The sequence below is a fragment of the Meles meles genome, chromosome 11, assembly GCF_922984935.1.
Source record: "Meles meles chromosome 11, mMelMel3.1 paternal haplotype, whole genome shotgun sequence".
Taxonomy (NCBI): domain Eukaryota; kingdom Metazoa; phylum Chordata; class Mammalia; order Carnivora; family Mustelidae; genus Meles; species Meles meles.
In genome coordinates, this window is record NC_060076.1 from 91,736,826 (window position 1) to 91,761,717 (window position 24,892).

General features: G+C 38.5%; 1 protein-coding gene across 4 annotated transcripts in view; it reads right to left on the reverse strand.

The window, feature by feature from the left end:
* The window catches only part of RFX3 (regulatory factor X3), a 284,224-nt gene that overhangs the window by 72,598 nt on the left and 186,734 nt on the right, over positions 1 to 24,892 (reverse strand). For 3 of the 4 annotated variants that reach the window (XM_046023089.1, XM_046023088.1, XM_046023091.1), the window contains exons 4-5: positions 22,725 to 22,983; positions 5,483 to 5,557 (exon numbers count right to left, since the gene is read on the reverse strand). In XM_046023089.1, coding sequence (XP_045879045.1) covers positions 5,483 to 5,557; positions 22,725 to 22,983 — 334 coding nt within the window. The remainder of the gene's footprint in view (positions 1 to 5,482; positions 5,558 to 22,724; positions 22,984 to 24,892) is intronic. The other variant, XM_046023092.1, reaches the window with a different exon arrangement.

The following is a 24,892-nucleotide window of genomic DNA, read 5'->3' on the forward strand; positions in this document are numbered from 1 at the left end:
TGGCAAACTTCTTGTTTTATCGGATACAGTGTTACATTCTGACAGACTCTTCATTTCTAAGCCAGTTCTACAAAAAACCCGAGTTTCTTTGTAGTGTGTGTGTGTGTGTTTGGGTCTACACCGTCAGTTGGTCTGAAAAACTCCGTAAGAGTGGGTGTCCGGAGGACTGTAACTTTGATGGTCGTGAAGGTGCATTTCGTTCCCCGCCCCTTACTCGCAGGAGGAAGAACGTTTACTCCGTGCCAGAAGGCTGGCACGCACTTTGGAAGGGCAGGAGGTCACGTGGAGGTAGAAAACCCTGAGAGCTGGAGACCCAGCCTCGAAGTGCTGGACAACAACTCTACCACGGACGCACAGCGGTCCTCAGCTCACTGTGCGAGCGGACTCTGGTTTAGGCGCGACGAGTCAGATTCCGAGATGCAGCTGGGGATGATCACGCGCATGCTACGTGCAGTTATATCGCCTTCAAGTTTCCACACAGGGACGACACTGTAGATCAGATATTTGGGTCTGAAACACAGTATCAGAAAGGACTGATTTTGTTCTAAGAGAAACCTGGCTTTTCAGTGTAAGCTAAAGGCATTCCCCTCTCGTGCGGCCCAAGGGAAGGGCACACCTGTTGAGATCTAGTTTCCTTGGGCTTCGTCCTTAATAAAATCCCTTTGGACGCTAGAATTCAACACCCTTAACAATTAGCAATTTAGAACTAAACTATTACTATTTCGTTTCCTCTGTTATAAAATGTCATGGAATATTTACTTACCTTTACGGTTTTTAAAAGCCTGTAAGATACCACGGGAATTTTTAACCTTTCTCTTTAAAACTTGATTATTCTACTGATGAACTAACACAGATTCATGTAAGGGTGGAAACCAAGATAATTGCATCTTTCAACCTTTGCATTTAATCTATATTAATCAGGGTAGATTAAGGAAGACGAATAGTTCCTATTTTTCCCAAAGGGAAATACTGATTGACAAATTAAAAAAAAAAAAAAAAAATACATACTGCGTTCCCCAATTAACATCTAAATGTAACATGTGGCATTTTCCCCCCAGATGGATTATTATCCATTAGGATTCATTTTAAGTTCAGTTGCATTTTGACAGGTCTTATTTCTGTCATAACTTATATTTACAATACAGCAAAGTCAAAGGAAAGTGAGTACAAAACAAGGGTTTGCTTTGAGCTGAATATATTTAAGTAGCTAAAACCAGCAAAAGTCATAAAACAACTTGCTAGATTTAAAGAGTATAAAAAATAAATGATGCTTTTTATATGCTTTAGACGGATTTTTTTTTTTTTAATGCCGAGTTCAAGAACATTTCGTGGAAATTGGGAACAATTAGTTTAAGAACATTCCTGTGTTCAAATTTGCAATCTAAAATATCACACATCGGGTACAAAATAATCATTAAGTGCCAATTTATATTAGTTACTACTGAGAAGAAGTACAAAATAAACTTCGGTCTGCAATGACCATCTACTTTGTTGTAGGCAGACGATACACATCATTAAGCCCCACTGCATCCTCACATACAGAAGATTTGGAAATAAAAGTATTTAATTAAAAATTATTATACTAATAGAGTGGATTCCATAAAGCTAAATCAAAAGTACCACTCTAAAATACAAGATGAGTGATTCCTTAACCCTTGGATATCATAACCCTTAGCTATGATTTTTTTTTTGAAGGATGAGATTATTTGGAGAGAAACAAAGTTGTCTACTCTTAAAGGGAAGGTTGCCCAGGGGGCAATGATAGAGGGTTCGTATACTCTTTCACACAAATTCTATGTAGGGAATAGGCTACTTTATGTCAATACTGTTTCATAAACAAACCGACAGAAACGTACTTGATAACAAAAAAATGCATGCATGAGTCCCCGGATAAATGAACATATGACAGGCAAAGGTCTGGAGAATACTGAAGGTAAGATAAGATCTGTTCCCTTCTACTACTTGTTTATGTTCTTCCATTTAGCAAATACCTGGGAAACTTCTACCATGTACCAGGTACTCTTCTAGGCACCAGGGATGCCTCAGTGGACAAAACGTATGAAGTCCTCACTCTCCTGGGACTTCAACATGTCAGTTTGTATGTACTCTCTGCCTGCATGGTGTTACTACTAAAATAATTGCCATTATGCAAATATTGACAATACTAGAAGAGAAACATGGCACTCAATGTAACTATACTCAGTTTCTGAGGGGGCCTACTATACAGGGTATGAAACTGAGGAGTATATATGCATCACATGCATTTCAACCTGGAGGAGAACAGGAAGATAATGATAAAAACGGGGGTAGCAGTACTAAGTACTCTTAAGGATACGCTGAAAAGGGGACACAGAATTCAAAACCCCACCCCAGAAAGAAAGGCAAAAAAACAAAGCCATCATGTTGGATTCTCCTGACAGGAGATTATTTATTTGACGCTAAGAAGAATGTTCTGAGTTACTGTGAATAACCAAATGTGTAAGGGAAATGGGAAACCCATTCTATCCCATATTCTAAACCAGAGTGAAATAGACTTTCTGCTCAAAAATCATGATTAAAGGGCGCCTGGGTGGCTCAGTGGTTTAAGCCGCTGCCTTCGGCTCAGGTCATGATCTCAGGGTCCTGGGATCGAGTCCCGTATCGGGCTCTGTGCTCAGTGGAGAGCCTGCTTCCCTCTCACTCTCTCTGCCTGCCTCTCTGCCTACTTGTGATCTCTCTCTGTCAAATAAATAAATAAAATCTTTTAAAAAAAAAATCATGATTAAGATGCCTCTTCTAAAACTACTAAATATGAGACACATATTATTGATCAGTTCTCCTAATTTCAGGCCTAATGAAATCGATCCTCTGTAGTAACTGAGAGGTCAGGGAAGTATCATCATGAAGTTGGGATTCATGTCCATTTCAAAGAATCCCACAAACCTCAAATGAATTTATATTATGTCCTATATAGTGAGGGATAAAGGTAACTTACAGTTTACTGACATTTAAGATATTAAGGATACATTTTAAAACTTTTCCACTAAAATTTTTCTTTACAAGTGAACATCACCAATTAAGTCAACAGATTTTAAAATGCCCTTAGCAGGTGGTTATCAACTAGAACACATGCAGGAGCTTTTCCAGTTGTTTGGATTAACCTAACAAAAATCAGGAACATCACTAACTTTCCAAGGACAGAAAAACAACAGGATTCTTGTTACGTGTTCAGGGAGAAATCTGACTGTCAGCAGAGACAAGATCCTTCCTTTACAGTTTCTATACCATCTGTAGAAGCATTTGTATTTCTGAAGACCTGACTGTAAATGTGCTTTAAATGAATTTTACTACCTCAGAGGCGTAACAAAACAAATCAGGACATCTAGAGGGAGATTATCACTGTATTTGCAACATTTATCTATATACTGTATGTGTGTGTGTGTGTGTGTACACACCACTGTGTATATATCCTGAAATGCCTCTGGCAGTTAGAAAACACAACAGCAGAGCTACCATGCTATGTAACAAAAAGTATGAAGCCACACAGTAACAAACATTTATTCCTTGTTTGTGCAGCTTAAGCCACACATTCATTAACATTAAATATTATTTTGTGAGTTTTACAAGAGAATAATAATCTCAAAGAAACCCCAACATGTCTGAAGAGTTTCCAACAAATCAACAAAAACATACCAAAAAACCCCATGTTCTTATACCATGTTCTTATACATTATTAGTCATGGAATACGAATAAATACTGGTAACTCAAGTTAGAATTAAATACAGCACATATTTTACTAAATTGCATAATTCAAGTGAAAATGAGATATGAATTAAATAACAAAAACACAATTTCTTAGAAGTCTGACAGTTCAGAAAGTTAACTGTTGACTTCAGGTGTGTGTTTGTTTTTTCTTGCGTTCCCGTACATTTTTGACTTAAAGTGAAAAACATTTTTACTTGCCATTTTCAAAACACAAATGCCAGTTAAGTCATTACCCCCCCCCCCCCAGGACAAAACACCCTAATAGTGTACATTAAACCAGTCTTTATACAGAACTACAAATTCATGCTAACACAGCAGGGATACACTGATGAAACATATAAAAAAGAGTGACATTTTTTACTGCATATAAATTTTCGGACGGGGGAAAACAATCACATTCCTTAAACTGTTTCAAAAAGAAAGGCCAAAACATACATTATTTTAACATTTACAACCTATATTTTTTTTACCAGAGTTGCAGGCATTCTCCAAATTGGCTAACCTGTTTTTATTTGCCATGATGCTTCCCTTGAAAAAGAAAGAACACACAATATTCGTCTAAAAACAAATGTGTAAAAGACATGGAAGTATTTAGTGCTGAGCTGGAATATAAAATTTAAGTCTTTGAAAAGTCAATTATTTAAAAAGTACAGTGAAAATATTATCTGTGAACTAAAGGTTTTAGGTTTACTGAAAAAATAACAATATCTCATTTCAGTTGGGGGATCCAATTTTAGACTTTTCACTCACAAAATATGGGGAAGAATTCAAAAATTATAATAACTTATCTCTCAGTTTAAGAAAAATTGTCAGTTGGGAGGGAAAACTAACTCTTAGTGTATTGTCATTGATATTAATTTAGCAGATCTATCTAAAACAGATATAAGTCACAGGTCTATTTACTTTTCCCCATATATTCAGAAATTATGGCAACAAAATAATTTTTAAGCAGAATTTCGATCAGTTCCCCCACATTTGAAATTTGAAAGTGTTCATAGTTTCACAAAACTGTCCTTGCTCTTCTCAGACTTACCAGTGTTACAGTGATGGCTGCATCTGGTAACAGGTAAAAGCATCAAGAAATAGTAACAGTGATCCTATTTAATCTCAATTAATATCAATTTATGGCTTATCTACAGTCTCCCTTCTCTTGGCCCAGTTTCATTTTTCTATAAGTCTCAGGACCTGAGCTCATCTAGGTCACTGTTTCCTGCCCACCTTATATAGTCTTACTGGTAAAGAAATCATGTTCAGACAGTTTACCACTCGGTTTGGTATTCATCATCTTTTCCCACTTACAGAATACTACTGGGCATACAAGTAGACACAACCATATGCCTGCTTTGGACACAGAGATGCGGATCACAAGCATTTGCTTCACAGACAATCAATATCAAACCAGAAAACTTTAAATATTGAAAATCCCCATTAATTAACTCTCACAAGTAAATGGCAGCTTGGTATGAACTTGGAAATGTTACATCTGTACCAAAACAGAACAAAAACCTAGTAAAGCAATATATCAGGGGCTCCATTTGGGGTTTTACTGTTTGTTTGTTTGTTTTAGATATTCCGCTGTACAAAATAGCCATGAAAGGATACAGAGATCATAGGGCGCTGAGAGAGGAAGGTTAAGAAGCAAAATAAACAAGTCAATAAATAAAACAAGCATTTAGAAGCAAGCAACACATGCAGAACAAGCAAGAGATTAGTTTACATGAAGAAGAGGCAACTTACATGGCTGTTGAGGAGAGAGCTTCTGTGAGTGGACAGACCGTCAGACTTTTGCAGCGTCTCAATCGCCATTTCAATCTGATAATAGATGTCATTAAAAAAAGGGCTCAAGACAAGATAGTAATAAAAGGCTCACCAGAGAATTTTTGATAGATTCTCTAAAGTTCAATTTCTTCTTCAATGGTGGCTAATGAACAGCTCTTACCTAAATGTGTCTTTCCCCCACTTCCCGCCCCATCCCCAGAGAATAAAATAAAAATAGGCATGCTAATGATAAGTCCGATCGCAAAAAGTACACCTTTTTTTTTTTTTTCTGGAACATTCTGTAATGATGATCAGAATGGAGGCCTGAAGAGCAGGCACTCCAGTGGTTTCTTTCTAGTTAGGAGAAAACATTCATGACTTTCAGAGTGTAAGATGTGGGCTAGTAACCGCTCTCTTTCTAAACAGTCTTTCACAGATTATTTAATATTTGCTCTATTTTGTCATGAAAGAAAAATTACCCTGCAGATTCTGTGTTTAACATGCATTAGTATTTTAATGCAAATGTACAAAGACCCTTCATTAGTGTTCAAAAGCTACTAACTCTATCCATTCCTCTCTTAACCCTGTATTAAAATTTGGAAGTGGAGGGTCATCAGTATGAACAAACACTACGATGTAATCATGGCCCCTATGTGATATTTTAGGAAGTGGTGGCGAGGCAGAGCTATTAGAAATGACAGCAGAAATGGAACATAAAAGAGAAAATAATTCAGAGTCAACAAAGAAAAGGACAACCACAGAAACAGTTTTATACCATGTAATCTCAGCATACCATGAGCAATCACAGCACCTTAATTAAGGAGCAGGTGCCTAAAATACACGGGATGCACTCTTGATAACCTCATAGCAAAAGATGTCTATCTGTCCCTCCCAGTGCTAGGGCACGTACTGTCAAATCAGGTTCTGAACACACTCTTCGTGGTTACTTGGCTATGTTAACAACATTAACTGAAGTTAAATTTAAAAACCACATTATGTAAGAGAGAAAACTGATTTTGTTACTTTTATTTCTACCATGTGATCAAGTCGGCATATCAGTAGAAGCCGCTATAAAGAACACTTAGTGTTTTCAAATGTGGTTGACTTACTTCTAGTTTACAGTGGTTATGGAAATTAACGATACCTTGAAATTCTCACGTACCGTGTCCCCCCACCAACACAAAAACGATGGTTGGCAACGTCCAGAGTGAAGTTTTCTCCCCCATCAACGTCCCAATTGCTTCCTGGTGGAACTTTACCCACAGAATGTCCAGTCTCAATTACATCAGTATTAAATCCAATTTTCTTCTAAGCAACCTGGGAACTTCATAGCTTTAATCTATTTTATGTTATTTCTACAAGTTATTGGTTCTGCCTCCCTTGAGTTAATAAGATATAAAACTGACAAAAATGTCAGACTAGAAATTATGGAAAAATATATTCTTAAAATAGAGATTATAATAATTCATAAGACTACGTAATATGATCTGTTACACTGTTAGTTTCTTTTAGATCACAAAATTAAGTAACCTGGCTTCTAAAACACACTCCCTGCTGGGTGGAATGGTCACGTAGTAGATTTTCAGTTGAAAATCAACTGAAGAAGGTGATACTGTACTAGTGAAAAAAAGACACATTACACAAAGAGCAACGTAAATGTACAGAGTAATGAGTAAGCAAGCATTTTACGAAAATGTTAAACTGCAGAACTACAAAGGACCTCGGTAGTCATCTCTTAAAATGGCATCCCTAAGTGTTCTTTGCAGAGAGAACACATATATCCAAAAAGAGAGCTGAAAAGCCTCACCCTCACGTGACTTTAGATCATGTCTGTGAAGAATTCGCTCAGAAGTCTAATTTGCTACAATGCCTACATTTTCTTTCTAGTTTGAGTGTTGAGAGTTCGAGGTTTGATTTCAGTCTACTAGATAAAAATAAAATGATCTGCGTTGCCTGATTTTCCACATTGAGTTGAAAGGTGAAAATGATCAGAGGTGTCATTGCGGTAGTGATGATGGTGAAATCCAGGTCTGTGTGGGTTTATTAATCAGCAATTTTAATTTCTTTATGACTGAAAGAATTCGTGGTTACCATTTTGGGTCATTAAAAAGTGGACATGGTAGACAAACATTTTCCATTTCTTCCTTAAACCAGTGAGGCTTTAGACGATGATGATACAGGAGGTTATTTTTTGAAAAGTCAATGCTCTGAACTAAGGTTCAGTGCCCAGTTGTAGCTCTTACTGAATAATCATCCTGAAACCGAGTCACCAGGAGTGTACACGTCCTCTCTGCACTTACCTATTGCTAGGATACGTGGTGCTTGGGAGTTTAGGCTGGTTCAGGTGACCCTGGACTATTGCCTCATAATCAGATAAGAAGCTATGGCAACTCTTCTGAGATCAGATGGTGGGATGCTCCATCCGACATGAGACATCTGGCCTGGAGAGACAGGCTTTCAGAGCAATAAGTGGGATTAATGGGGTGAGTGACATCGAGAAACTCCCCATGTGACAGAGCAGGTAAGAAACCGCCGTCCATTCCTGATAACCTGGGCACATGACTCCCTAGAAAAATCAGTCTTTTCTGGAAGAGAAAAGAAGATCCTCATCACTATGCTAGCGACAATTTTAAAACCCTCCAGATTCACCAGCTTCACGTAGGGATCTGGGGAGAAGGGGACTTGACTCTGGGAGTGGTTCTCCGCCGAAGACAGGAAACTTTGCTTCCATCCTCCTGTAGACTATTTTCAGCAATGGGAGAAGAGGGGTTGCCCTGTGTTTAGCCAGGCTGCTGCAACCCCGGAAGGGTGGCCGGCCTCGGGGGCAGAAAAGCGAGTGATAAATGAGACGTTTTCCAGCTCTGGGAATCACGGGGTCTCCAAGCCTCAGAGGCAGCCCCGATGGAAAGCCTGGCCAGGTCCAAAGAGTCAACGCGCAAGTAATGAGAACTTGCCACACTCACATGCCAGTTTCTTTCTGACCACATGGTAGCTGAAGGATGCAAAGACCTCTCCGCAGTGTGTCGTACGACAAACGACTGCGGAGAATCGTGTGAAAAACAGGGACTGCGTGGAGCACCTTGCTGGGAGGGTCACTGGCCATGAAGATGATTCGGAAAAATCAGACTTTGTCAGAGAGCAGGCACCCCTGGGAGTCTGGCTGTCACTGAAGCTTCATTTGGTAAAGAAAGAGGAAAAGGGCTATATTTAAAAATTGTTCGGGACTGTGTCACCAGCGAATTAGTCACTGGAGGATTAAAATGAATAGAGGTGCAACACTCGGCTTCCCTAACCAAATGCTGAGTTCTCAAGACTGAAAATCAGGGAATGGTGTACATGGGTTTCCTTCACTTGGGCAAAAGACACCCCATACCAAGTCTGGAGGGCTGATCAGAAACTATACCAACGACTTCGCTTCTGGTACAGAAAGTGGCAATGATCACAACTGTGATAAAAATATGACCACATGTCAACAGGCAAACCTTAGGTCTTGTACGGCAGAGTGTGTGTGTGTGCGCGCGCGGGTGTGTATGGAAGACTTAAGCCCCTATTATTCTGAGAGCATCTAGCAAATATAGCAGATCGCACCAGTGACGGAAGTCTTTCCTGATTTCTCAGGAGTTAGGATTAGAAATTCAGAAGAGACCAGGGAGGTGCTGTATTTCATATGTAAGAGGGAAAACAACTCATAAAACTCAGTGGAGCTCCTACAAAAGAGAGCAAACCCTCTAAGAAGGCCTGGAAGGGGACAGGGTACCTATGATCTGATGGGGGAGAGATACACAGAATGATGAACATATGGCCTCAAACCCGGGCTGCAAACTCTTTTCCAGTCACTACAATGCTAATGCTGCCTTGTGGGAACCAAGGACAGGTAGAGGGTCTCCAACCACCCAGGGATACCCTGGATGCACCCAACCAAGAATCAGAGTCCCGAAAAGGACTTCAACTTCAGAGGCAAGTCCCACCCAAGCCCTTAGGAAAAGAGGATGGGAAGAGAAGAAGAGAGCTCAGATGGTGTCTGGATGTCCAGCAAATACAATTGTGTCCTCTTCTCCCAACCTCAAAGAAGGGATCGATATTGTACTTCTTCTAAGGCAGCAAATACTTCTAAAGACAAAAATGAAATATGAAAAAAAAACCCATTTCCCCCTTATTTATAATTTCCCATTATTACTTGCAATTGGCATTTATAGTTCCCCATAACATTATGGATGGCCCTTTTATTATTATAGGATGGCCCCTCGTTTTGCAGACTCGCTCCCAGGCTGAGGTGCTCCTGGGAGGTTTACAGGACGTCGGGATCTGGGAAGACAGAAGTCCGGGTTGCCCTCACCTGCGCACAGAACGGGCAGAGTGGGGAGAACAGGGAAGGACAAAGAGGCTTGAGTGACTGTGCTCTGGACAGTATGATGCGAAAGCCTCGGCTTTTTCTCCTACAGAATCCTCATAAGAGCTCTACCGTGCCCAGATACTGCAAGTGCAAGTACTCAAGGATGGCTGAAGCACAGGGTTCATTCAGGGGCAGCGGATAATGTCAAAAAGGTAAACTGCAGTTGGAAATGCAGGGAAACGTGGAGGGTGACAAGTCTTCTGCATAAGTTACATGCGGTAAAAAAGAGGCTCCCCTGGACATGTGATTTATACATCCATTTATGTATGCCTGTACAATGACTCAAATAAGAGTATCACGTTGTGGACAATTAGGGCTCTCTCTTAATGTAAATATCAACCAGTCATTCCATTACATGCTAATAAGGCAGAAGGAAAAAGAATAATTATATCACCTTATTCATTGTCTTTATAGGTCAAGGCACATTCTCTTGACTCTGAAATGGCTTTTTAATCTATTTTAAAGAATAAAGGTCAAGATTGATATATTCAACTACCATTATAATTAAAATTGGTCTCTTGGTAGAAACTATTTCCTTTCTAGAACTGTTAAAGAAAGTGATTTAATAACTGAAGTAATATTATAATACTTTATGGTTTATAAAGCCTTTTTACGTTAATTCTCTTGAGATCTTCACAGCAACTTTGAGAAGTGGGGAAGGCAAGCAATATTATCTCCTTTTCACAGATAAGAAAACTGAGGTTCTCTGGGATTGAGGGATTTTCTTGAGATTACATGGGTATTAAATATGAGACTAGAATACAATAAATATCCCTCGAAGTTCAATATCATTTCCATTGATGCAAATACAACATAAATATAAATTATGGAATATTTCAAGTCAAAATATCAAATATATCAAATGAAACTTCTGGGGAGTGGCTTGCAAAATTAACATTTTCTAAATGGTTTATAAGGAAATTACTTTCTAATAGGAAAGGGTTTAAATATGATTGATAAGTATTACTTGAAAATGATTCCAAAGTGATCTAGTTAAAGGCAACATAAAGTTCTAAATGGATAGTCACATTTTAATCATCACAAAAATAGTTATCTTTAATGTATAATAATTCCATTTTTTTGTCCATACAGGTTACTGTATTCATCTCACCAATTAACACAGCACTTTTTTTTTTTCCTTTTCTTTAGAGAAACCCAATCAAGAGAATACACTTAAGACTGGAAATTTTCTTTGGGGTAATTGCTCCCCCTCTCTTAAGATTTCACATTTTGTTTGCATCTGAGGTCAAGTCATTAATGTGTCTACTTGGTGGCTTTGGTTCAGAAAAGCTATCTGTGTTGACCAACATGAACACGTAGCCACCACATTTATCTGATAGAAATGACAGTCTCCTGGTGCATGTGGGGGGGGGGGGGGTGGGCGGGGGGGGTCAGAGGGGCTTCCTCCAGGAAGCACTCCAACCAGGAACATCAGAGGAAAGAATGATGAGATCTTAATCTTACATGCCTAGGCATTTAGAGCAAAGAAGTTTTAGGTCTTGCAAATGTCTAACTGCATAAAATCTTCTCCATTCACATAATTTTATGACATCTAGAGAAAAAATTTGAATTGTGTCGCTTTCAACATGAAGTTTTGGCAGTTTTGTACCACCTGAAGCTATTCTGAAATATTTATGAGGAAAAAAAAAATTGGATAAAAAAAACTTGCATAAATTGAATGTGTTCTGAGAATATTTGACTTAAGTTGGTGGACTGAAACCAAGACTGCTGGTTTGGTTCCTCTGATCACTCCGTACAGCCTACATCCCTCCGCCCTCACTGGGACCCAAAAGACTGGCATTATCAGGGTGTGACGAGGAAATTATTTTCTGAGACATCGATTCCGTAAGGACTCAGGGCTAGAATTACCCTTCGGGAACCTGCTGGGTTAGAATTAAGTGATAGGATTTAAGGCCAAGTTATTTTCCAATGTAGAAGATTTCAAATCTGCCTTTCGCAGATGATTCTGAGTACTAAAGCACATGTTCACTTGGTATTTCATCTGCATAATCACTAAAACGGAGGATTCCTCCAAGCGTCGTGGTCCTGGATCAGTATAATGGGAGTCACAAGGGCACTTGTAAGAAATGCAAATCGGAGGGGGAGACAAACCGTGAGCGACTGTGGACTCTGAGAAACAAACTGAGCGTTTTGGAGGGGAGGGGGTGGGAGGTTGGGTGAGCCTGGTGGTGGGTATTAAGGAGGGCACGGATTGCATGGAGCACTGGGTGTTGTGCATAAACAATGAATTTTGGATCACTGAAAAAGAATTAAATTAAAAAAAAAAAAGCCTTGTACGAACTCTCATAATTCAATAATAATAATAATAATACATCCACTAAAAGTAGAAAAAAAATGCAAGTCTTGGACCCCTCCCCACACTGAATCAATAGCCCTGGGGGTGAGGGGGAGGGCTCCATCCAGGGATGTATTTAATCAATGCCCCCAGAGAAGGCAAACTAAGCTGGAGAAACACTGCAGTAAAATATTCTCAACAATTTTCTTCTTTGTCAGGGTCAGACTGCACTTACTATTTTAGGGAGAGTAAGCAGGGAGAGAATGGGCATTCGTTCCTACAGTGGTGCTAGGGAACTCTACTTAAAGAGCAATTTTGAAGTCTAAGTATTATTTGGATGTTTGCTTCTCTTTCACTCCTTTCCCACCCAATGCAATTCTACCTTGAGGCAATTTTGCAATTTCTATGAGCAACATATAATCCGAAGATAAAATTTTGGTGAATCTAAAATTAATCAATGTATAACACAATAACATTTGTGATTTAAAAAAATAATGTGGTAAGAGGGAAAAGTGAAAGTAACCGATTTAAAGAAGTCTGGAGGCTATTTGTGGATTTCCATTTTTGCCTTTGAGGATTGGGCAGCTTTCTGGTATGCCAGACTGGCTCTGGTACCCATATGGTAAACCTTTTATACTCCCAGAAGCACGTGCCTGGTCCACACTGCTGGCTCCATAAATGTCTGAGTGAATGATTAAAGAAACTAATCCAGACTCCAAGTACATGAATACAAACACAAAACATTCGCTTCCCCTCCAAACTACTGATTAAGAGTGGATCCAAAGATCTTTACCGAATTTAATGCCAGTTTCTGTTCTCTGAACTTCCCACAGTCTAATAAAGGAGGACTTCTTCCAAGAACATGATTTCACCTGAATTGTGGTATCTCATCAGGAGTCTTTACACTGGGCTCCTAAAGGAAGGGTTGCATCAGCTCTAGGCATTCAGGAAACATGACCAGATAGATACACTGTATAATCGTCAAGGGCTTGCTTGAGATTTTTCCAAATAGTAAATCACTTTTTTCAAATAGATAATGTATTCACATGTCTCCATGTTTTTTTTTTCCTTCATGCATTCTTCTGGAGATATCTTTGTGCTTATATAAGCATATGCAAATGTATGTTTCTATTTAAGCATGCACACGCTACCTCTTGCCTTTTCCCTTAACAATATGGATGGAGATCTTTCCATCTCTCTACATCTCGGTCTATGTGTGTCTCCTCTATGTCCACTTGCGTCTGTACACATCCTGCCCCATTCTTGACTGGCTGTATAAAATCCCACTGAATGAACAAACGCACCAAAATTTATTTAACTACTTTCCTGCTGCTGGACAATCAGCCTTTCCCCAATTCTCTTATAAAGAACTCTCGATTCTGTTATAAAGAACTCTCAATTCTGTTATAAAGAACTCTACCATGAATATGGTTGTTCATGTTCACGCAGCATTTCACATATGTAAGTGTATTATCAGTGGGGTAAATTACTAGAAGTACACTCTTGGGGTCAAAGGATATGTGTATTTTCCATTATTATAAAAATTTCCATAGCGCTCTCTAATCCTGTCTGTGCCATAATTAGACTCCTCTCAACAGCAAGCCAGAGGGCTGGTTTCCTTACGCCCCTGGCAAGGCTGACTGACTTTTCCAGCTTCACCTGTGTGAGAGATGAACAACAGTCTCTCTCTGTGCTTTATTGTTCATTTCCTTTTCAGTGGGATGCTCATTCATATACTTCCGGCATTTTTTGGTCTTTTTCGTTTTTCCTCATGGATTTATAACAGTGGTCTATACATTAAACCAATTAGTTCTTCAGATATAATATCTCAAAACTTTATGCCAGGTTGTTTCACTGTTGCCTTTATTTCCTATGGTTTTTGTCACGGGGAACACTTCCCCTTTATGTAGTTGCTTTTTTTAGAGATATTCTTTGTAGCTTCTGGATTTTACACCATACTTCACCACTAGCAAAGGATAATGATAAAATGCATTTTTTCCAACCAAGTGAAATTAATTTTTGTATAAGGAGTTAATGGATGGAACCCATCTACTTTTCTTTCCTAAACAGTCATCCGGTTGTCCCAAATATCATTTATTGACATATCCACCATGTCTCCACTGAAAGGCAATGCTACTGTTATCACGCACGATATTCCTACACTCACTCAACCTGTTTACAGTCTCTAGTCCACAACTGGTCCACACACTCTATTCACGTGCCAACAATCCTGTTGGAATTACTCTAATTTCACAATATGTTTGGATCAAATTGTACGGCTGTCAACATCCCACTCCACTCTCCATTATTTCTCTTCTGACAAAACTTCCTTCACTGTTCTTGCATGTTTATTTATATAAACAGCCTTTCTTGTAAAAAGAAGAAAATCTATTGGTATTTGGATTGGGTTCATATTGAAATATTAAAGCTAATTTAGGAAGATTCAAAATGTGTGATACTGAAACTTCTTTTTCAATCACGCAAACTTCTCTTCGGGCCTTAGGAATTTTAAAGTTCTGTTTAGCAGCTGGACCTCGTACATATATTGTTAGTTTACTAAATGGTGTGGTTTAAATTGATAATAAATGAGAACTTGGCTTCCATAATATTTTCTAACTACTGTCATTTGTATCTAGAAAAACTACTAATTTCATTGAATATTAATTTTACTAAATTGTCTTACTGTTTGTTATGGTTTTTCATCTGCTGCTCATGGTTCTTATCAGGTATACAATTGTATCTGCAATGCTGAGCTCTTTATCTAAATTCTATTTTTCTGTTCTCTTTTTCTTATCTAACTACATCTTTCTTGTAATTTTGAAAGCATGATTAAAACCCCGACATCTTCCTTTCCTATAAGGCAGATGGGAAAGGTACTAAAACTTGTAAGCGGTAAATTTAAAGTGAATGTGTAAAATTATTTCTAACATTCTACAGGTAGATTACAAAAGTCCGAGCCAGTGAAATGTATGGGCTCCAATAGTTATAATCAAAGACAATAGCAAAGTTTTGAAAGAAACCAGATAATCTTGGGGCTAGTAAACACAACTGTAGTTATGCATGCTGAGGAGACGGTAATCAAATCACATACTTTTGGAGGATGAACTGATAAACAGGGGAACATGGAGAGATTTTCTCTCACTGAAAATCGGTAATTGGTCACAGGCTTTGTGTTGTATTTTCCCTCATTAAATGAAAAAACATGAGCCAGTGGAACAGTCAGTATTAAAATCTTATGGGCCTAACTACCCTATGATGCAGTAATTGCAATACTGGGTGTTTACCCCTAATATACAAAAAAAAAAAACAACAAAAAACCAAAAAACCCCAAAACCACTAATTCAAAGGGATACATGCACCCCTGTCTACTGCAGCGTTATTTACAAGAGCCAAGATAATGGAAGCAGCCCGTGTCCGCTGATAGATGAATGGATTAAAAAGATGTGGTATATATAAGCAATGGAATATTACTCAGCCACAAAAAAGAATGAAATCTTGCCATTTGCAACAACATGGATGGAGCTAGAGAGCTTAATACAAAGCAAAATAAGTCAGACAGAAAGGTACATACTGTTCGATTCCACTCATATGTGGAATTTAAGAAACAAACCAAAGAGCAAAGAGGAAAAAGAGAGAGAAACAAACCAAGAAATAATGGACTCTTAACTACAGAGCACAAACTGACAGTGACCGGAGGGGAGGTCGGTGGGGGGATGGGGACACAGGTGATGGGTTTGAAGCACTGGCTATGATGGGCGGCCGGTGATGTTTGGACTTGGTGAATCACAATGTTGAACACTTGAAACTAATATAACACTGTAGGCCAACCATACTGGAATTAAAATAAAAATGAAATAAAAAAATTGCATGGTTTTAACAATGACTTCTGTATTTTATTTACTTTAAGATTTTATTTATTTGACAGACAGAGATCACAAGCAGGCAGAGACGCAGGCAGAGAGAGAGGAGGAAGCAGGCTCCCCGCTGAGCAGAGAGCCCGATGCGGGGCTCAATCCCAGGACCCTGGGATCATGACCTGAGCTGAAGGCAGAGGCTTTAACCCACTGAGCCACCCAGGTGCCCCCAATGACTCCTGTATTTTAATTTGTCACCAAGCCATTTCGTATTTTAGCTGCAATTACCTGGTCTCCAGCAGTGAAACATGAGTAATGTTTTTTCGTCCCTCAAAATCTAGAGCAGTTTCAAACTAGTAAATTAATTGGAAACGTGACTTATAAATACAAGGATAAAGCAAAAGTTATACAAGAGGTCACCTGGAATGTAGCTTATTTCCATATTCATTAATCAGAATTTACCAACATGAAACCTGCCTAGTCTAGATGTCACAGGAAACAGAATATAGCCCTTTCTGGCATGTTTACAACACCCCTGTGTTCTGAAATCCTGCTTCACTAGGAAACGGCTAAAAATTAAAATAACTTATTACACTTGGCTTTACAAATTCAGGAGAACCCGTCAGCTATGCTCAGGAGAGGCTGAAGGCCCCTGTCATTCTGTTTGTCTTAACCTTCCAGTTTATCAGGATTTCTAGGAGTGGAATGTCTTACAGCCTTAACCGCAAAATTACGGCTTCTAGATCTTAGTAGCTTCAAGGCTGGAGCAGAGTGGAACTGACAGACGGTGGAATGGAACAGAGATAAAGCGATGGAGACCACCAGTCACTCAAAGTCCCATTGTATTAAGTGCTTGGAAAATGAGGTCTTGGAACCTTCACTCAATTTAGGATTTAGTACAGGAAACAGAAGATTTCGTGGGACTCTCTCTGAGGAGATTCATGTGAGGGCTCCAGCTGGCCTAGAGAAACAGGGCACAGGAAAACAGAAAATGCTAGGATCGTAATGGACATACGTGTTTCTGCCAAAATAAGTGGAGAAAAGTTTTGTTTTGTTTTTATTCTTTTCACTGAGACTAACTGGAAGACTAAGAAAATTATTTAAAGTAGGAATGATTATTTCTGTAATATATGAAATACATAAAACTGATTTATGCATAATTTATGCACACTTTTAAATTAAAAGATTTTCTTCCAAGTGTATTTTTACATATGATAATTAAACAGAAATTTGCAACTCAGGTGACTATTTTGCTTTTCTACCTCTATATAGCAGTAACCCAGAATCCAACATTATTTTTCCCCGCTTTGGTATGAGAGATGGGCAATTTGCCACCTTCTGTAACAGTCATTTCCCACAAATATAAGAAAGCCCTTCCAGGGCTGATGTGAAAAAAGATCTCTGAGATACACTGTTAGGTGAAAAACAAGCAAGATGTAGTATTTTTTAATTATTATTTGTATTTTAAAAAAACGTAATGACCAGCAGAGAGACCGAGAAAGAGACAGAGAGAGACATTCTGCTCTTCTATTCACAGAATATCTCTAGCATGACACTCAAAAACCTTGACACAAGCCTGAAAAAAGTGTCAGGAGGACAGGCATCATGCACACTCCTAGATCTTTCCACTCGTATTACTTAAGAATGTGTAACTAATACACATACACAAATTAATAAAAACAGAATAAATGGCCACTGGGACCATTCCAGTAAAGGAATAAGAAGGGCAAAAGCATTTTCTGGAGGTACTAAACACAGTCATTCACCTGTTTTCTTTCTTAAGTAATCTCTACACCCAACATGGGGCTCGAACTTACAACCCTGAGATAAAGAGTATGTGCTCTACTGACAGAGACAGCCAGGTTCCCCATCCATTCATCTTTTCAGAAAAAAGAAATTCCCTTACACTGAATCCATAACATGTAACTCAAGAATAAGGAAATAAAAGCATCTCTAACTTTTAAGCAAAGCTTAACTTTCTATAATTACACAAGATAGGCCAGACTTTGACTTATAGAGCAGCAGATGGACATTCAAATTCCCTCCCAGGCCACTGAAAGAAATGACGGTGTTTTACATTAATCAAAAGAGGGAGAGATATAAACAATATTAGTTTCAACACATTTTCCTTGTGTCTCTTGGTGGGATTTACTTTTAGCAAGAGCCGTTTAACATATATATTACTAAATATACACTAAATATATATATAGAAAGGTATAAAAATAAGTTCTCGTATTACAGTCTAAAAAATGATTAATGTGATCTTATTTAGTTAACAAGAAGAAAAAAACACCTCCATAAATAACCATCTAATTATAAGAACACAAATGTTACTTTATGGAGAAGTAAGTAAATAAAGCTTCTTAAATGGCTGATTATTACACCGTCTGGTATAAACTAAACTATGTTGTGATGAGCACAAAAATATCACTAACTACAATCACAAGGTTTTGATCTTCAAATGCAAATTGGGTTCAAGTTCCAAAATTCTGCAAATGATGTGGTTCTACAGAACAATAATGAAGAAAAATGAGAGGTGTTTTTAAAAAAATTATTTATTTATTTATTTATTTATTTGGGGGCGGGCAGAGGGAGAAGCAGGCTCCCCACTGAGCAGGGAGCCCGAGGTGGGGCTTGATCCCAGAACCTTGAGAAACTGACCCAAACCAAAGGCAGACACTTAACCACCGAGCTACCCAAGTGCCCCAGAAAAGTAAGTTTTAAATGAATGAAGACACACAAGGAAACATCATGGTGATGCAATCAGGAGAAATATCAAAGTATGATGAGCTCAGAGTTGTGCCTGAAGCTAACTCCTCCACATTAATATCCATGTGCCACTGAAATATTAACAATAAACAGATCCCTAGCATTATTAATTTAATAAAACATAAAACACTTATTCAAGTAGTAACTTAGCTGAACTCACATCCAGCGATGTTCCATTAAAAATATTACTCTTTTTGAAAATTATTAATACTATCAGCAGGAAATGTCTATTACTGCTATTACTGTGTGTATACATATTTATATAAATAAAAACATATGTATATATGTGTGTATGTGCATATGAATTACACACGACTCCAATAATCAAATAAAAAAATACAGTAAAAGGAGAAATAGTATCTTGACCAAATCTGAATATCAGTAGTTTATAATAAAATTCGTAAAATAAAATTGTATGTATCGCCATCATAATCTTTCAGAAAATTCTGGTATTTCTATGTAACTTGAAATCTGAAAACTTTTACTATGCAAAGATCAAATACTAAAACACGTTATGTAAATGTTTTGTCATTTAAAGTTATAGAACTGAAGGGAATCATTTGCTCAAATGCAAATTTTCCATTAATCACTCAGAAATCTTTCTAGAATAAGAAAGATGGTTGTATACTAAATATTAGATAGGTAAGAAAATATTTCAAGCACTGTTTATTCTTCTTAGCAACGGCTTCAATTTGAAATGATCTTTTTGTTTCTACTGGCGTTTCTTGGGAACTAGGTTTGCACACTGAAATAAACTTTTCTTTGAGCCAGAAGTTATTCCTACTGAATTTAGACAGAAGTATTTCTGTATAGACTAAAGTCAAGTGCAAGAGAGAATCAAGGCAATTCTTCTGAGAACCAGAGCAAGAAACCTTGCTACCCACGAACTGAGTAAAGTTCTCTTGTTCCCAAGAACTCAAAACTTGACTAGTTTCACATTCACTGAATTAGCCGACTGTACATTCTACTTCTTATAGCCTCTTAAGCTATAACCCCAATGGACTATTTCCCAGGCAGGAATTCTGGCCACGGTATAGACTACTGCTACCCGGTCAGTTGTGTTAAGCATGCTATAGGGGACAGGCTGAGCACTAAAGAACACGGAGGCAGATGAACTTCAATGGCACAGCCTGGCTCAATGTTGAAAGAAACAGCTTGAGTCTTGACCAACAAGTGGCTCAAGATTGTGCTCATGTGGTTCTCCAGAGAATGAAAAAGATACATGAAAATAAGCAAATTCCCTTTAATGGCATGGTACCTACCAAAATAATCTTTGAGTTCTGGGAGTCTAAACAACCAGAAGCTGTAAGTTTTCTAACAGTCAGTAAAAGGAGAATGGTAGGAAATCGTAAACAGGTTGCACGGCACTTAGTCTTGGTTAGCTTTACTAGAGTAACGGATGCGAAACTCTACACTTCCTGGTGAATGAAGGAGATGGTCTTTTGCACTCTTGAGAGGAGAATCTAAATCAAATATAAATCTTGATAATAATGGAAGACAACACAATCAACACTAGCAGAGGTATACTTAGATCGTTCATTATTGTTACTATATAGATTATAAGTATTATGTTACAATATTTAGATTATTAGATGGATAGATATATCTATCATAGGACACTATCATTTGTGCTTTGACCTTACAATTTTTCCATGCAAAGTTACCTTTTTATTTATTGATTTTATTCCTTTTGCTAACAAGGACCAAAAAGCAATCTTAATAAGAGAACCTTAGGTATTAATGTTCTTTTAGAAAGTGTAAATTAATATATACAGTTGATACTACGGATCAATGGTTTTTAATAGGTTTCCACTATTCCCAGTTACTATAACTCAGCTATTTTAAGCGTTAGTTTAAAATAAAAATCACACATCGAATCTGTGTAGTGGACAACTTAAAGAGTAATGCCACTTTTCATACTCTACACAGAAAACAAAACAAAACTATAAAACTTACTCTGTTACATTTGCAACTACACTGTCATGATCCCAAATCATCAATTTTATTAACTCAGTGATAATACTAATAAATTAAGAAACCAATATCCAGTGGATGAGGATGTTTAGCAGACAGCCTGCAGTCAGTGTGAAGACAGACAACAATTCCTGGAGAAATGGAAGGAGAAGAATTGGGGATGGGGCAGATGGTACGCCAGCATGGGAGAGGGTGGGTGAAAGCACAGTGGGAAAGAACTCTTTTTCCCCATTTTTCATTTCTCCTCAGGCCCTGAGAAGTGGCAAGTATCTTCCTTTTCACTGAAAATGACCTTCCGAGTAGCCTTTATCAGGAGCGCTATAAAGTACGGTACATGATCTACCTCCTTTCCTTTTAGAGTAAAGATATTCTAGAACATTTTACAATTTACAATTGTAAATATTATGATTTTAAAGCTGGGAGGAAATTAAGGTATCATTTAGTTTAACTAAGCCCTTATTTTACTGCTCGGGGAAATGAGGTCCACAGAATCCATGATTTCGTTTCTAATCGACATAAATATACCAGTGTGGCTACAAAGTTTAGAAATGTCATATTTAGTGGTATTAAAAGCAAGAGACAAACACACATAAGAAATGCTTCAAAAACACAGAGAAAAAAGTACAAAGAAGAGCTCTCCCTCAGAATGGCAAGTCATCTGTTCTGATGTTAGTAGGGAACAGTAAAATATAATGAACTTTTAGAGATGGATCAGGGAAAAGGTACCAAGTGATGAAAGTCTGAACACATGCAATGATTAGAAACATAAAAATTATAAACAAACTACTTACCAGGTATATATTATATCTTGAGGAAAATCCATAAAATGAGAAAGGTAAAGCCTGTCATAATTATTTCCTATTCAATTTGTTTCTATCTCTATTTCATTGTAAGAACAAAATATACGGCAAGATTACGAAATGCACTTAATTCAAATTGCCAGCCCCCTTTTACATGAAGCACGTACATAACCACTTCCATTGCTACTTCAGCCGGGGGGCGGTTCTCAGTGATTATCCTCTTTATACTTAGCTGAGGGGAGGCTGGAAAGCTCAGGACACGGTTTGATGGTATCAAATTCTACACAGCTTGTTATTACTATTTCTAGGACAGCATTATAACACACTAAAATCTGTGTCAAAATAAATATTTGTATTAAATTTTTAAAACTTGAAAACTCAAATATGTAGGCAGGTTCCTCAGATACATGCTCACTCCCATCACCAGAGCCAACGGAGATGTTTTTTCACTGGAATCACCTACATCAGTCTCTCCCGAAGTGTCTCTGTGGTTGAACAGAGGGACTTTATAATACGGCACATGGGTAAACACTTCTAACTTTACGGTTTAAGTATGGGTTTTTATATATTTTAGAAAAAATTACACATGGTTTTCTATTTTAGAAGTGAATCAATTTTTAAAAATACATTGAGTAAATAATAGTACAGGCGATGTAAGAGAATATGGCCAAACTAAATGTCTGAGGTTTGGGAAATGCTGCCCGTATGGTAACTTCTCTGGTGATGAGTAAAGACTACTACTGAAAGATGTGAAAATTCAAACTCAATTGTATTTTACTCTTCATAAGCCAGTGTAAATCAGCATAAGAAAAAAGTGAGTTCTTTCAGTAGAAAGTTACAGTATTTTACATATATCACTGAAGGAAGCCTACAAAAATCAGCATCAATGAGGAAGACTCACCTCTCTGCCCATTACTAATAAAAAACTTCCCAATTCACGTAACGGGGGGGACATATCAGGATCAACCCGCACAGAGGCACATGGGCCATGTTCTGGAAAATACCACAGAACTAAAACTACTCAACACATTCGTGCCCGGCCCAGTCTATTTTTTTTCTTCTTCCCTCGAGAAGAAAATGGACCATGGAGGCTACCAAGAAGCTAAATGAAAGAAACAAAAACTCAAATACTTACTGTCGCTGGGGAGGCCCGAGTGGTATGTGTCACAGAGTGACCGGAGTTCTCCATGGAATTGCCAATGAGATAGGTTCCTCCAGAGCTGCTGATGAGTTGTCCTCCTGTGACGCCCATCTGAATCCCACCAGTGCCCACCATGCTGTGGGATGAAACCACGGTAGTCACCTGCGCGGAACTCCCTTGGGTATCAAAGTAATTCCCTCCAGTGTTTTGGCTGTACATCTGCGTTTCTGTGTAAGGATAAGTTGTTGTTCGGCTTTAGAAGAAGAAGGAAAAAGGAAGCAATTTAGTAGCTTATTTATATCATCCTCATTTCTTTTCTAGTGTGAATTGATGCTTATACTCTATCAGTTAGCTTAGGCTTTGGAACATGAAGAGTTTTGTACTTCTGTATGAGACTTCATTCCAGAAATGAAGGGTACGTTCCTTTAGTTAAGTATCTCAACACTCCTCTGCCCTTGACAGCTTCTGCTCTTGACTGGTGCCTACCTCCAGCATGGAAATAAGCTCAGGTCTCATCCCGCCAAGAAATCTTGCTGAGGGCCTTCTCCAATTCCTTAAAACACTTCCTGCAGAACCCAGTTTTCAAAAAAGGGGGCCGACAGGTCAAATCCCCATGCTACCTCCCATTCCTGGGTAATTTGCAATAAACCTCCATGACCAAGGGAGTGCGCATCGATCTCTTCCTTGCCCCCGTAAGGACCTTGAGCAAATGGTTCCCTCTCGCTGGACCTTCCATCCCTCTCTCTACTTCCTCCCTTCACACTCACGTTCCTCCCCGAGATGACTATGCCACCTCTTCGCGTCCTTACTTTCTACTTGGCAACAAATGCAGTGAAGCGTCTGCCCTTGGCTTTTCATGGCAGTTGCTTTTAATAACGTCGCTTGTGGCCTAATCTAAAAACCAAGCTAAAAGGCTGACAAGTCCTTATCTTCTCTGACCGACCTACAGCACGACGGTGCTGCCCTTCCTTCTCCTGTTCTGGTTAAGAGGCTTATTTGCTTGATTTATCTTTCCTTTCCAGCGGACTATCCCTTACATTTTAACCTGACTTTGGTTTTCACGTCTCATTGTGAAATAATTAAAAGCTCACAACGAGTTGCCAAAATAGTATGGAGAGGTATAAAACACTTTTATTAAAAAAAAAAATTTCAAATATCCGGTGAAAATTCTCAGTTCTAGCATCATTCTCTTCAGCCCCACACCCCACAGCCAGCCACTACTGACAATTTGGTGTGTATGTTCTCAGACACTTTCTAGGTCTATATAGAGTCCCTTGGTCCTAACCGCTCTTGCTTCTGTGGCATTTCTTGTCCACTTTTTGCTTTTTCTCACTACTACCTTTAAAGGACCTTTTGGAGGCTCTAGTTTTCTGGCTCTTATGATACGAGTATTTTCTGAGGTCTCCAATTTTAGCTCTTATATTTTCTCATTTTTATTCAGACCACCTATTTTTACTATACGCATGCTCATAGTAAACGACCTTACATGAGTTAATATCTCTCTCCACTCTGTGGTTATACTTGAAGAATTAAAATCTGGGTTTCTAACAGCCACCTAGTTATCTCCACTAGGAAACCCCATGATAAATGGGAAGTCCCCATATGTAAAATTTAACTTACGGCTAAAAAGAAAGTCCCTTTCTCGCTTGCTTCTTTCCCCAGTGCCACTCCTTACCGCATTCTTTCCTCATCCAGACTGACGTCAGTCACAAAGTATTACTAGTTTTACCCACAAAATTATCTCCAATCTTCCTTTCCATTCTCACTGCCTTCGTTCACAAGGTTCTCTATTATCCTTGCCCCTTAAATTGGTTTTCCTTCCTCTCGTTTGGTTCTCTTCCAATCTACCTTCAACTCTGCCACCAGGGGAACTTCCCCAAAATTCAAATATGAAACTCAAACTAAAAACCTCTCTATGATTCTTACCGGTCTTCAGAAGAAATTCAAAACCCTTGACCCGCCTTACAAGCAGCAGCAGGGCTGCGGCCTACAGGATGTCCAGACACGTGGCTAGCTATGTCTCCAAATGCTTTCCTCACTCACACCAACCACACTGACCTCTTCCCTGCTTCCTCCCGGAACTACTCTTCCGCGCACCCTGCCCTCCGCGGCCATTCCTCATAGGGCTGTTATGTTTTGTTCTCTGGGTCCCAGAAACAGCT